The sequence below is a fragment of the Adelges cooleyi genome, unplaced genomic scaffold, assembly GCF_023614345.1.
Source record: "Adelges cooleyi isolate 19-005CV unplaced genomic scaffold, UGA_ACOO_1.1 ACOO_flye_CR_arks_rails_tigmint_CR_PRNA_9, whole genome shotgun sequence".
Classification (NCBI taxonomy): Eukaryota; Metazoa; Arthropoda; class Insecta; order Hemiptera; family Adelgidae; genus Adelges; species Adelges cooleyi.
Genome location: NW_026096579.1, coordinates 1,817,927 through 1,832,801, shown reverse-complemented (window position 1 = coordinate 1,832,801; position 14,875 = coordinate 1,817,927). Strand labels below are relative to the sequence as shown.

Below are 14,875 nucleotides of genomic sequence, written 5' to 3'. Positions count from 1 at the left end.
TTATAAGTTACTACTGACTAATAATTTTTGTTTTTTTTTTTATAACAGTCTGTTATTGTCTGCAATAGTCTATTTACGATAATAATAAAATATTTGAAGTAGCGAGTTTATACTTGTGATGAGATAACTGAACGCCAAAGCTAAAAAATATATCTAAATCATTACTGTGGATTTTGTAAGAGTGCTTACTCTACAACCCAACCTCTAAACGGTGTGTAAATAATTTTGTATCAGTTATCGAAAATACTGCTCTACGCGTGGCTTCAACTGATTAAACTTAATCTGTACTAATTAACTATACTGAACTAATTATATTATTACTATTAAAACAACTTGATTTTAACACTTGGTAATAATTTCCAGACCGTTATATCATATAAGGTGCTTTAGTTTTACTTACTAACACACATTAATTGAAATTACTAACCCTGAAAGTTAAAAAAACATGCAATTAGCTTATGATATATTAGGTATTATAAAACAATATAACAGTATAGTTATTATAACGGTCTAAATTTAAATCTGAATTCCAAATGCCAAGTAACTTATCCAAATAAATTATATTATAGGTACCGAAGTACTGAAACACTAGTTTATTCGATTTAGATGCTTTTTAATTCTAGAAGTTAAATAATTCGGATTACACTAAATCGCTATAGAGTATTATTTTTGCGGTTGTAGGTTAGATAAAATATTTAATTTTTGTATTTCTTTACTAATACCACAAGCGTTGCTTACGTTTTTTCTAGATCCTATAGTATTGTCTATATTACAATATTTACAAGTTCCAAACAACAATGGTATTGTACAAATTACAGTTTCGGTATTTTTTTTTTTTAAACATATTTCATTATGAGTACCTATGTAATTTGAACGAAAGAATTATTAACAACGCGTTGTAATAAATAATGGTCGGCTACCATATGAATACCAATCATGATATCTGAAGATTATAATGAATAGTTGTAATACACGCGCACCGTATATTGTAATATTGTTTCTAAGAACAATCGTATATTTTACATCTTTATGATAAACAAATAGCCTGGAGAGTCATTCGTACAAGTTGTGTAGGTACCTCGTCAAACGCGTATTATAATAGTATTTTAATGTGAGTCCGTATTGACGATAATTTATGTTCAGGACTTATTGAAATCTAGATAGGTACCCGAGAGCCGTAGGACATGACCAAACGAACGGAAAAGAAGGAGTCAGAAGGAAACCTTTTAATAGCCTATCGACCGAACCAATAGTAATAACCGTTGTAACCACTGAATAAGTACGGAAGGGAATGAAATTATTTGTGTTTAAATAATAATAGAAAATACAAACATGGCCGGCACGATTTTGAAATATAACTCTTTATTGTTTTTTAATACAAGCGTGGAGATCAGTAATTATACCTAAGATATTGCCGTGGGTATAAACTTAGTAAACTGCATTATTATCTTATAACTTATTTTGTGCCACCCTTAGAACGAGTATCAATGTGTATTGCACGTCTCAGAGATGCTTTATGCTTGTATGTTGTAGTTGATACTCGCATACTTTTCCTGGTTTACTACCCGTGGTAAATGAAGAGACATATTATATACTTACTCTTTAGACATTTTTAATATTCGTACTAATCTGATAATATAATTTATTGATATATTATTATTTCTTTTAAGTTTTAACATATTTTAACGTATTGCATTTTTTTACATTTCTGAACTTGACAAAACCGAAAATTATTGTAACGCTATTTTTATTAAACAGTTTAAGTAAAATAAGTATTATATGTTTATTTATACACATATGTTGGTGTTTAGCCGTAAAAATATTTTACTAATTTTTGTTTCGGATAAACATTTAAGTGTAAAAAATAAAAATTACAATTTCAATATAAAAATTCAAAACAGAAATAAACGTATAACAGGCAACATATTATAAAGTTTATATTATATACTTTTTCTAAGAACACATTTTTGAAATTTATCCCTAAATTGTTGATAAAACGATAGGTATCTGAAAAGCGCCGATTTCCTATTAACATACAAATATTATTTTTCATTTGAATGAATAAGCTGGGAACACTCAAATGAGACTGAAAAGTCTTTAAGGTAATATTTCCGCGTGTACGACGTATGAATAAAATACCCACTTGTTCGGTAAAAACAGACAAAGCATTTAAAGTATTTGAAGTTTGAACGCGGTTTGATGTTTGACCATATTCACTTAAGTTAAAGTACACGGAATTCAGTGTGCAAAAGTAATTCATGTTCGCGTATATTTTTGTTCTCCTTTTGTAGTTTCTTCGACAGCGGGGAAAACGCCTCCACGCTTGACAAAACCGCAGTCTTAGCCGAACAATAAGTCTTTGGTTCTAAGGTGGCTCATAAATCCATCCATAATAGTCGGCCAATTAGCGCGGCATCGACTAAGGTCTACACACGCATACCCTGGGGCACCAAGGATGCAACCGGCTCCTCTTTAATAAATTATTACAAACACACAAGTACCGGCTCATTACACATCTCATTAAAAATAATTACACAATAATAGAGTATTCAGATAAAATACAAATTTACAAAGTACACCGAGTACGAGGTGTACAAAAAGTGAAATGTAAGTTTTTTTGTAATTTCCAACTAGGCATTTGCAGCACTACGAATTAACCAATTAAATTATCTATATTTTTACAATCACTCGGGCTACCATCACTTTTGTTGAGAGTTAAATTATAATACATATTAAATGAGTCTAGTTCCGTTTTCATTATAAAACAAGACGCAGATTGACGACTGGATGACACAAAACCAAATGTATAACTATATTATTATTGTCGTCAAGTGGATGTGTCTGTGTAGCAAGATTCGTAGCTGATATTCTACATTTAATTTGGGAAGTATAAATGTTTATTTTGATAAATAATTCAATAAAGAAAAAATATACAAGATTATTCAAGAACCTCAGTCACCTCAGTTAGATGTTCAGCAACGATATATAGGGTTACTGGGCCAGTGATCACGAGACCGATAACGCGTGTTATGCGGAGACCATGACAACATAAACTCATATGAGAGTACCTTATTATGTTATTTGTCACAAACAATTACACGGACAATGAGTTTTACTGGAAGTGAATAATTTATGCATTTAAAAAATAAAAATAACTAATAAGAAGACAAGACTGGGGTGAAAAAACCGGTTGTACGATTTGGGAAGTAATTTGAAACCGAAAGACCGCCACGGCAACAGCGACCGACCTCCCGTAAGTTAGAAGTAACGTTGCACCATAATGTGAACGTCAATAGGATCAAAAGCCGATTTTTGGCACGAAAGAAAACGACATGGGCACACAATACACGTTATTTCTGGTCCATTAAATAACTTGTTACAAAAAAAAAACCCTAAAAATAACATCTTATTATTATAGGGACACATTATTGTAAATTAATTATATAACACAACGATTATAATTGAAGAGTGAATTTGTCAAACGTTTCAAGTGCCAGAGTATAAAAGTTGAACTTTATAATTTGATTTGTACTTTATTCATTACCGGAAACACTAACATATTTTTGAGTTTTAAATATGATTGTTTTTTTTTTTATAAATAACTATTCCTTACTTGAAAAATGTACAAAGTTGTTTCCGGTAATGAATATAATACAAATCAAATTATTAAGTTCAATTTTTATACTTTGGCACTTGGAACGTTTGACAAATTCACTCTTCAATTATAACCATTGTAGATTAAATGAGTCTTCTGCCCATAATATTATAATATATAATATAATACTTAAAATTTGGACGTTTTTAATCGACTTAACTCGATGACTTTAAAGAGGCACAACATGACCGAATTAAAAAATTCAAACGAACAATGTTTTTTCGAACTTTCACTATACTCTTAGTGTGCCCTCCTGCTACGGCCATCGTCGGTATCTCTTACTTTATGGTAGTGCGATAATTGATCTCGCTTAAAATCAATCAGAGTTAATTTAAATAGCTTGTAATAATAATATATTATGAAGCACTGTATAGTACGGCACGCTATCTAATCTCCTCTTTTATAGTAACTTTGGGTACTGAATACTAAGGACCACAATACGTTAATTTGAACGCCCCCCTTTATGTGCTTATGTGACTATACCGCAAGTAAGCACTTTTTGTTATACTATCTATTGGGCTGATCTAATCATAATATAGAAAATAAATTATATTTTTTCAAGGGACGCATCTTCACAGTGCGTTCTAACTAATTCACTGTTACAGTTTTTGGGTTGACATCTGGTTTCCGTTTTCCAACAATACAATCATGTTATGGATTCAGGCCTTCATATACCTCGACCTTTGTCTTTATTGTGACGTTATGGTTGAAATCCGTAACTACTGGGCGCTTTAGGTATATCGATTGTTTTTTTTTGGTTTCACTTCAAAAACCTCAGGATATCCATTCGTCCAGAATCGTTAATTCTGATGCATGAAATCGATTTTGAAATCATAAAGACTATTTAACGCTGTACGTCAATTGACCGACGCTCATTAAGAGGGAGAGAGAGAGAGACGTTACGGATTGTCGCAACAACAAAGAGTAGTACCTTATTATCAGTATCATCTTATTGTTCCAACTAAAAAATACCTTCTTATGGCTCCCCGTCAAAGCTAATACACAGCTAATGTCAAATAATACATTATTTAATTATAAACTAATTAAAAGACTCGATTTTCTATATTTTATTTAACATACTAGTTATATAGTAGCCAATACATAGATTAAAATCATAATATTGACATTCACTATGATGAATTATTTTTATTATTCCTACGTTAATTATTTCTATGTTATGAAATACACATTTATAGTAGTGTTAAATTATAAATATCCAGGGACAAATAATAATATCAACGTTAACGAACACAACATGGTGTTGAAACAATAGTAATGTAATACAACAATCGCACACAGTCAGGAACAATTGATGATATTATGCTAAGTAAATATCAGTAACATAGGTGCTAATATCTTAGATTTATGCGTAGGTATTAATATTATAAATAACATTACATTTCGGCAGCTTTACGAGCTTTGTTACAAAACTTATAAAGGGCCGAGGTCTCAGCAAAATTTGCACACCACGCATTCAGAATTGTTTTCGTTATATTGTGTTGGTATTTCTGTCGTATCACGTTTATTTATTAAAGCGCAATTGTTTAGATTTCTTTTGCCAGAGGTTATGGCAACTCCGCAGGGTCACCATTACAGTTTTTGGTTCAATTCAATTCAATTTAATTTGTATAATGGAATAGGGACGCCTTTTAGCTTTTGGTAATGCAAACAAAAAGCCCGTATAAAACCTTCTTAATTTTATTTTTCATTATCCATTTGTATACTTTACACAGTTTAAATAATACGTGATTGTATTGTTGAAATAATTGTGATTTTTTTTTTTTTTTTTAATTCTGTCGTCACCCATTATGATGAATACTTAATTCTATACAATATAATAAATACAAGTTTGCCGTTATGTAGGTTTGAATTCGTAAACAATAATTAACAAAAATAAGTTTATTTATTACAACATTTTGTACTTTTGAAGAAATATTTTAATTTATCTAAGTAAAACAACAACAGTACAGGGTGGTTGGTAAACTAAGAGTCTCTGTTTGTTTATACAATTTCCAACACAATGCAATAACTTCTAAAAATGTTCAATAAAAAATTCACTCACCACGACTTTGTACGTTCGGGTTATAGAACATAATATAAAACGTATACACTTTATTTATTTTTATTTAAAGAAAAAAAACTATGTATACAATATTTAATATGGAATAAATTTCATTGTTATTAAGGTGTAGCAGTGAGTTTAATAGGTACATATAAGGGTTAAGGGTTGGTTATTTATGGGAAGGTTTGTTTGCATGCATATATTCGCACATACATATATGGGCTGGTGCCATAGTATACAGAATTGCCGCATTCCTATAACGCTCTTTGTTGACAGTTATTACTGCGCATAGCAAAACAAATGACTATTTTCTAATTTTGACTCCATCCCGTTTACACTTATACGTCTCCCGAAATTCCCGAAATATCCTTTCTAAACGTCCCTTCTTTGCCCCATTCGACCACACTTGCAACCATTACAAAATTGGTTTTACTATTACACTGTCTAACGCAATTACTGGCGTTGCTTTTAATTGAAATTATGTGTCAACGCAATTATTTATGTTTGAATATGCTTCGAACACACATTTAGTCATAACTAAAATGCTTTTATAATGTTAAGGCGAAACCTACATTAATAACACTCATTTTCTGTTGTACAATCTACTTATCTACTAAATCGTGCAGTTAAATTGTTGAAGATTGATTGATTAATTAATAGTAATTTACCACATTAAAATATTTGCGAACAATCATGTTTAATGTGCTACAAAATGAATACAAAAAAATCTGTATGCTAAATATTTGCCAGTTGTTAAAAATGTATAGATACTCTTTTTTCCGTTTGAGTAGTATATATATATTTTAAAACACCGTTTAGAAAAGAGTCAATTGTAGGGGATATTCTCAATTAATCAAGGATAAGGCCTGAGTATTGCAACTTTAAGCATTATTCACCTATTGTGAATATATAATGTACAGAATACGGTGTATCGTTTTTGAACTGTTAAAAGTTCCGTTGGTTAAAAAGTTATCGTGGGTTCAGTCATGATAAAAAACACACAATTGTAAAATCAATACCACGTGGGTAAGCTTTGCCTCGAAGTTAAAAAAAAAATAAGGTTCTAATCGTGTTATTTATGCTTTCTGACTGTGTACCGTAGAGTAATAATTTTATAAATTAGTTGAATGTGCACAGTTTAGTAGTATAGGTGAGGACTAACGAGCAATGATGAGATTTACCTTCTTCGCGTGTTTCAGTCGGATGTTTTGGAGAAGTCAATATTCTCGTTTTCAATATACCTACTAACTGTACACATAAACCATTGTCATTATAGAATACATATATATATATATATATATAAATAGTATACCTACTTCTATTATAATAATATATCATGTGTGTTTCTCGTTTGTGTTTACCGCTTTCTCTGCCTCTTCCGGGGCTAAACAAACACGTCTACCTTCCTTGTCCGAGAAGAATTTATTAATTTTCCAAAACGGTTTCGATTAAATACACATTCGACGGTGTTTTGTTTCCCGTCCTAAACCAATAACACATTTAATAAAAAACCAACGGACAAGGCAAGAGGACGGTACCGTGTTGGCATGTTTACGATTATGACATGCATGGGGCACAGAAGTCGGCATACCCGTTTAGTAATAATAATTATTTAAACACGAAAAGGCAATTACTAGCCGACGGAACGTCGATGGACATAATACAGTAATATTATAATAAGACAAAAAAAAAAAAAATAAATAAATAACAGCAGGTGTACTCTCAGACATGTCAATAACTTAATATCATTTGTGTGTATATTGGTAAAATATAGTATACCTATATTTTAATAGTAGGTGGGCAGGTATACATATTGTGTTCATGTGATAGGCACTATAATAGCTAGGTATCACGTAAAATCGAGGGAAAAAATTAATTAAAATGTATTCAAAAATCGTAAATTAATACCACTAAAGAAGTGATCAAATATTATTTAATTTAGTTGGTGTATTAATTTCCTTTAATAGTGATAGGCCTAAGTCGTGATAATAATATCTTCTGGGTACCTACATAAAAGATAGCCAAGTATTGAGTGTTGCGTGTTACATATTATTTTAATTGTATGTGTATAATATTATGTACAATAGATTTTTATGAAAAAAATAATTTAATAACATTACAATTTAATACATTACAGTTATACCTAATTTAATTAGAAATCAAAGTTTCTATGCTAAAGTATACGTCATTTTTATAATAACTCATGTTTAATAAGAAGTTAAGTAGGCAAGTATAGATATTTTTTCTTTATAAACCTACTTAAAACGAACTTATTACATTTAATATGTCTTTGGCTTAAATCCGCAAATCGGTAGGTAGTGAGTATAAATCATAATTTAAGTTTTATTATTTCTTTAAAATAGAAGTATAATTCACGCAATGAATTTATATAGTTATTAAGGATCTTCAAGGAACTTAAACGTGAATTCCTAGTAATATTTATCACTCAACACTGTTATGACCTTAAAACAATTAATTCGAATAGGTATTATATTCCTCCGTTTCTGTAGGATTATTTATAAGCATTGTATCTTTTGCGAAGATTAAAACGAATTTTTATTTTATTATGTTAAATATAATATTGTGGTCTTTGCAACATTTTACCCATCGCAGAATATGACTATTGAAATTCTGAGTATAAAGTAGAACTTAAAGGTTTTTGGTGCATTGCCGGTGGACGACATCTATTTAACTTGATAATTTTATTTCTATCACAGAATAATACCTCTATTACTAATAGTACTATGAAATGCGAATTTACTAGCAAATCAAAACCATAAGCTGTGGAGACAGGGGAATTGCTATAAATACTATACCTATTTAATATTTGAATCTGATAAGTGATTAGCTATCATAATAAGTAGAGACTTAATTCATAGATATAAATAATAATGAATTATAGTACACCAATAAAATAAAAGCATATGAAAAATCATACTAACTAGCTAAGCCAAGGCTAAAATGTACTGGAAATTTCACGGACACGCCTAAACTTTTATTATTACTCATCATCGACAAAATTGATTTAACACTTTTTATATTGGTACAATTGCATTTCCTTGTGAAGAAAAATAATTGTATTTCTCTTTTTGATTGGCATCTACATAATATATAAGGTAAAGCCCCTATAACGTATTTTAGTAGGTAAAATTTTTAAGCTATTTAACTGTGATAACGCACTTGGAGTCTATACGTTTTTGCCTTTATCGCGGTTTTAAGCAAGTACATTTTTCAAGTAATATTTAATAAACATCCAATTTTCAAAAATACACCGCTATCTATCGATCACTCGTTTAGATAGTATACGGTTTTCAATTAGCATCCGTTTAATATTCTGTTACTAGATGGCGTCACACTTTTCATATTGTTACCTACTGAAAATTATAAAAACATATTCAAACATATTAACATCGTGTAATAATTACCGTAATAATATGTGTTTCCCTATTCAGATTTATTTTTTAGCTATGATATATTTACTACCGGCTCACGTGTTTTATATTTATTTTAATTGCGTACAAACGTTTTTAATTTGGAAGCAAACCGATGAGCAGAATATTATCAAATAAAATCGAATTATGTTGGTAATAACCACGGCCGTGGTAACAACTAAAGCATGCGTTAACAGTTAACACCGATAATTCTTATCAGCACAACAACTTAAACATAACCGCAAATTCTACTGTGCTAGTCGGTAGTCGCTGGAATTTAAATTCAAATTTCATTTTTATAACATCAATACAAACTACAAATTACAATTTACTGGCCAAAGTCCTAATGTGTATACTATAATAATATTATTTTTTTTAGACATTTTATGTTCAAACAATAAAAATCGCGTTCGACAAAATGTTATAAAATCTGATGATTTATTGTTTAATTCATATTGTACCTACAGTTCTTTTTCCAAAGAATCGAGTGATTTTGGTTTTGATATTCTACAGTACTCTAGTTATAACAAAACGATAATACAAAGTAAGTTTCTTAAAATGTTTACGGGTAAATCATTTATTAGCCAAAATCTTGTTGTATCTGATTTTAATATTTCATAGATTATCAATAAATTAATTGGTAGTTACCTAGGCAATTGCTACTTCTATGAGTTGTGTAATTAGTATAGTATTGTTATATTATTTCATTTACTATTGTTACTAGAATATTGTGCTACATAATCAAAGTGTTGTTATTATGTTTTGAAATTATTATTCGTTGGTTAGACAACAGTACTAGTTGTATACTTCTATGCTAAATATTACAAAAAAAAACTTGAATTTGAAAATCATACTTAATTGTAATAAAAACTTCGATTCACATTTTTTTAAATGTAACATTTTTTGGTGTATTAACAGAATACTAACTTAAAACAAATTAAATAAAAGCAACACGCTTTTAATATATATTTTATTTATATGTGCAGGTTATCATTTATGAACCATTTTATTAGTTTGGTGGTTGGATAGAAGTTGATGTAATCTTTTGGCAGAATTATAAATTTCCCAAGTAAGTATTTAATTAATAATTTAATAACAATGAAAAGGACCCAAAAATTAGCAAATTAGTACTTTAAAACTGCATTTAGCTTAAACCGTATTTAGAGTATAGTTGTTCTTTCAAAACAATTTAAAACTATTTATCTATATTGTTTTCCTGTATTTTTTTTTCTAAACATTTTTCAATCTTATTGTTATCAATTTTTTCAATTTCCCTTATTTTTTTTTTTTTAATAATCAATAGTTAAACAAATTGTCTTAAAATCTCCCATAAACAAAATCAAGATCATAATATCATTAATTTTAGGTTTAAGAAAAACATTTAAAATGGTCTGTTTTTTACATTAAACAATTACTAAAGACTTAAGAAGAGCCTTAAAAAATGTTAACTGCTTATGATAAGTTTCAAAACTGAAAAAAAAATTGTAATAAGAATTTTGACGGCCTAGCTTTTAAAGAGAACTGGTTTTTGAAATATAACTTCTTTGGGATATAAGGCATTGTACAATTAGCCAACATTTTTCATGTAATTACAAAAAAAATCAACTTTTTAAATAAAAACTCTATGAATAAGCCATCTAATTTAGTTATAGCCTTTTATTGAATTGATTAATAAAAAAATTTGAAACAGCTAAAGAAGTAGTACAAATTTTACATTTGAAAAATTTTGTTATTAAGCTATTATAATTTTTTTTTTAATATCTGCACATCTATTTGTATGAACACAGTTAAGTGCCCATACCTAGGGGTACATATCTTTTTTTTAAATATTTTAATTTCAAAGGCCCTCCCCTGGGCATAAAACAGTTGACTTCTGTTTCGCAAGTGTGACACATTGATGGAAACTGAACACAACACATCTAGTACTAATTGTAAGTTTGATGTTAAATCTACCAAAACATGAAGTGTATAGTGTATATACACATCCACTGTGCAGCTAATACATTTTGTTATATTGACAAAACAAACTTGATTATTGATAAATATGACATGAAAATATTTTATTCTCATTTTGGTTTTAAAATTATTATCAATTTTGTCAAAAATAATATATGTTTAATAAAATATAAATTGAAAGAAATTGTATTAATTATGTTTTGTTTATCATTAGGTGTACTGAAATGGCGTCATTTGATTTGAGAAGAGAATTGCAATCTAGGGGACCCGTAGCAAATTTAAACAGAAGTATCGCTAACAAAAAACATACTTTACATTTTGACGGTCGTTTTGTCAGCAAATCAGATCGGTACCAGTTGGAATCATACGGCCTTTACACCCCAAATCCCGTTCTTGAAGGCCTGAGTTTGTCGCATAAAAACAAAATTTTATGGTCTGCTCGACTATCTGAAAGCCTGTGGGCGTGGTTTGTGTACGGTCGCAAGCTTCTGGTATGGAACGCAGAAAACAATAAAGAAAGAAAAATGAACCCTTGTTTTGAACTTGGATTACCTGCAAGTGAAGTTGCTCACCAAGCCGCTTTGGTATGGGTGTACGAACCTGAAACGGGAAAATCGTCTTCGCATGCTTGTTGTATCGCTGTGTCTCCAGAGGGATTAATACGATTTTGGAGAGACGTCTATGACGAAGTTGTGTATATCGAGCACAATACAGAACTGATGGGAAAAGAATGTGAATACCTGTATCAAGTGGACAGTTCGAGATTCATTTTATTAACAACCACCGCCGACTTAGTAATGGTAACTATTAACATGGACAATATCCGACCACAAATAACGAGTAAAATATTAACCGAATCCACCGGTTGGCTGGGAAATATATCTATGAACTTGTCATCGCTTGTTTTCGGTTCGGCCGGTCAACAATCAGATCCTAAAACCGTTTGTGGCTGTGTAGTTAGAAGTACCTACAATTACACTGAGCGTTTATACGTAGTGGCTACAAACGGTACAACATTAACCAAATGGAATGTTTCAGCACCGAATAGAGAAAAGCAATTGTTTGAAGTCAATTTGGCCAGTTCGCTACAAGAAAAATTTTCTATTATGATGTTCAACAGTGTTAGTACGGGTGATATGGACATGGAAATAATTGATATGAAGCCAATCAACAACCGAAACGAAGAAATTATCATACTAATCCATACAAAACCAACTCAAGCGTACAACTATTATATATTAGCGACAATTCAAGTCCAAGACAATAAATGTCCAATAACTTCACTGCACGTGTTGAATAATATCGAGAGTACGTATTTGAATGACTCGTCCTTGGAGTTGTTAGTTGCTGAACAACAAGTGTTCATATTAGCCAAGCATTATATTATTGTTGTTACTTTTGAGCCGGAGTTTCAAACTGATGTCATTGGGAATGATTGCGATTTAAAATTCGGAGGCGGGTCAATAGTAAATAACTATGGTATGTTCTTTACGCAATCGCATTGTTTAACAGTTGTTACTAGAATAACCGATTCCGATTACGATTTTAATGAGTCCAGGAGTGTTCTTCAAGCGCCAGACTTTAATCAGTCTGGCACGGGGCCGGTAGAAATTGAAAGCGGTAGTAATGAAACCAGACTTAAATCTGCTTTTCTGCAGTTTGTAAGCCGCAAAATAGAAAATTGTAGAGCTTTAGTTAAACAAGCATGCCCAGAAGAATCGTCAGCCACTGATGGGTGTAACTTAGATAAAACTGTATTTAAAGTTGGGGAAGATCTAGTGAACGACATCCCAATCAACGATCCCCGATGGTTAGGCGTTCAAGGCGAACCAACAATTAGATCATCGTCTATGGTTATTCTAAGCCACTTGGAGGAAAAACAACAGGCGATACATTGGTATTTAAAATTTTTACAAGAACTCGGTTTATGGTCACGCATGAGGAAAATTAACAAGTACGGTACACAAGTATATACAGGATGTGCACTAAAAGATTTAAGTGAAAAACTACAAGCCACTGTGACATTTAGAAAACTTGAAAGTGAACACAGTGATTTGTTGGACTTATTGATTAAAGATTGTGTAGGCAATTATGCCGAACATTATACTTCACCGCCCGGGCTTACACATATCGATAAATTTTACAAACAAGTCAGCATGTCTCATGTTCTTTTCAAAAGACTGTGTAATTACGGCGAAGAAGTTGCGGCCACCAATCGTAGTGCTGTGGATATATGTGATATTTTATGTAAAATCAACAGTGTATTGGTTAAAGTAATCGGTGCTGTGTTGGAGTACAGAAGACAAAACGTTGAATTCTTCCCAATTGACAAACAGAAACAAACCGAAACATCCTGGATTTTGTGCAAAGGCGATGATGGTATTTGTTCGGAACTTATGGATCAAATAAACATTACATTGAAATTCGCCGAAACGGCCAACGTGTCTAAAGAAATACGTTCAGAAATGTCTGACCACGTGTCGTTTTTAGTCGATTCTATTTTATCGAGTTTTGTTGACGTGTGTTCGAGTTGTGATACAAAATATACAGATATTAGATACAAGTTACTCAAACAACTGGTCACCTACAAAGAACATCACAAAGCAATTGAATTAGCTGAAAAATATGGCGATTACAGAGTTATTGTCGAAGTGTGTTATAAAACGAGTAATATCGAACTACTGTATAATTTCATGGACAAGTTGTATGATCAGAACTTTCGTCAAACTGTGTTTTCTTGGTACTTGGAACGAGAAAAGATTGTGGAATTTCTACGCAACTTTTGTCGTAAACAAAAATATGAACGTGACATAGCCGTAGCATTAGAAGAATACCCAAAGTACGGTTGGATAGCCGGAGGGTTGGCAGAAAATTTGAACGTCGCTTGCGAATCTCTCAAAAAGTGTTGGTCAAAAGAAGAATCAAACGTCATTAGGAAGCAAACCCAATTGAACTTGTACAAAATGGCATGTTTGGCCAAAAACGGTCCATTGGTCAAGAATCCAGAATTGGAACAAATCGACAAACACTTGGAAATGGTAAATCATCAGTTAAACATTCCTGAATGCGTTTTAGAAACATTTGGCATAAACTCGAACAACATGCGGGTACTATCGGCTAAAGAAATATTTAATTTTTACATTTGTAACGAAAACATCATGATGGATGAAAATCATTGCTTACGAGCTTTATCGGTTCTAAGATTTATCGAAAGCAATGAGGAGCGAGAAGAACTCAGTCGCCAATTATGGTGTGAAGCAATTTTGAAAGAAACTCTTAAATATCCACTTCCCGATCAAGAAATCGACGACCCCGTACAATTTGCAAGTAACCTGTTGTTTTTCAAAACGATTACACTTGTTGGTGAAAGCGGTTTGGTAGACTTCTTGCCGTCTTTGGACTGGGTATTAAATGTAGAAGAACTAGAAAACTTTCAATCTAACCCTGTGTGGCAATATATTATGAAAATGGGATTTGAATATTGTTTGAGACCCGCTGAAACATCTGTGGAATTTGAAAATTAACAAGAAGAAAAATGTTAACCATAATTTTGTAATAGTTACAATATAATTGTTTTTTTTTTTTTTATGTATAAAACAAGTTAATATTAATTTCACTTACTTTTGATAATATATGTCTTTGTATTGTAATAATTTTTGAATTTCTTTAGACTTACTGATCAAGTTATCATAAAACACTTGATATTTATTGTGTATACTATAATATAGTGCAAATGTAATAAATAAGTTATAGCTAAATTTTGTTTCGGAC

At 31.0% G+C, this 14,875-nt stretch overlaps 1 protein-coding gene across 1 annotated transcript; it reads left to right on the top strand.

Annotated features, from left to right (window-relative positions):
* Positions 1-9,382: 9,382 nt before the first annotated feature.
* Positions 9,383-14,875, top strand: LOC126846941 (nuclear pore complex protein Nup133). Its single transcript, XM_050586852.1, has 3 exons — positions 9,383-9,692; positions 10,135-10,217; positions 11,319-14,875. Exon 3 carries the CDS (start codon positions 11,329-11,331, stop codon positions 14,626-14,628), a length of 3,300 nt encoding a protein of 1,099 aa, XP_050442809.1. The 5' UTR covers positions 9,383-9,692; positions 10,135-10,217; positions 11,319-11,328; the 3' UTR covers positions 14,629-14,875.

Coding starts and splice junctions, on each gene's coding strand:
- LOC126846941 (XM_050586852.1), top strand. CDS start 11,329: ATGGCGTCATTTGATTTGAGAAGAGAATTGCAATCTAGGGGACCCGTA.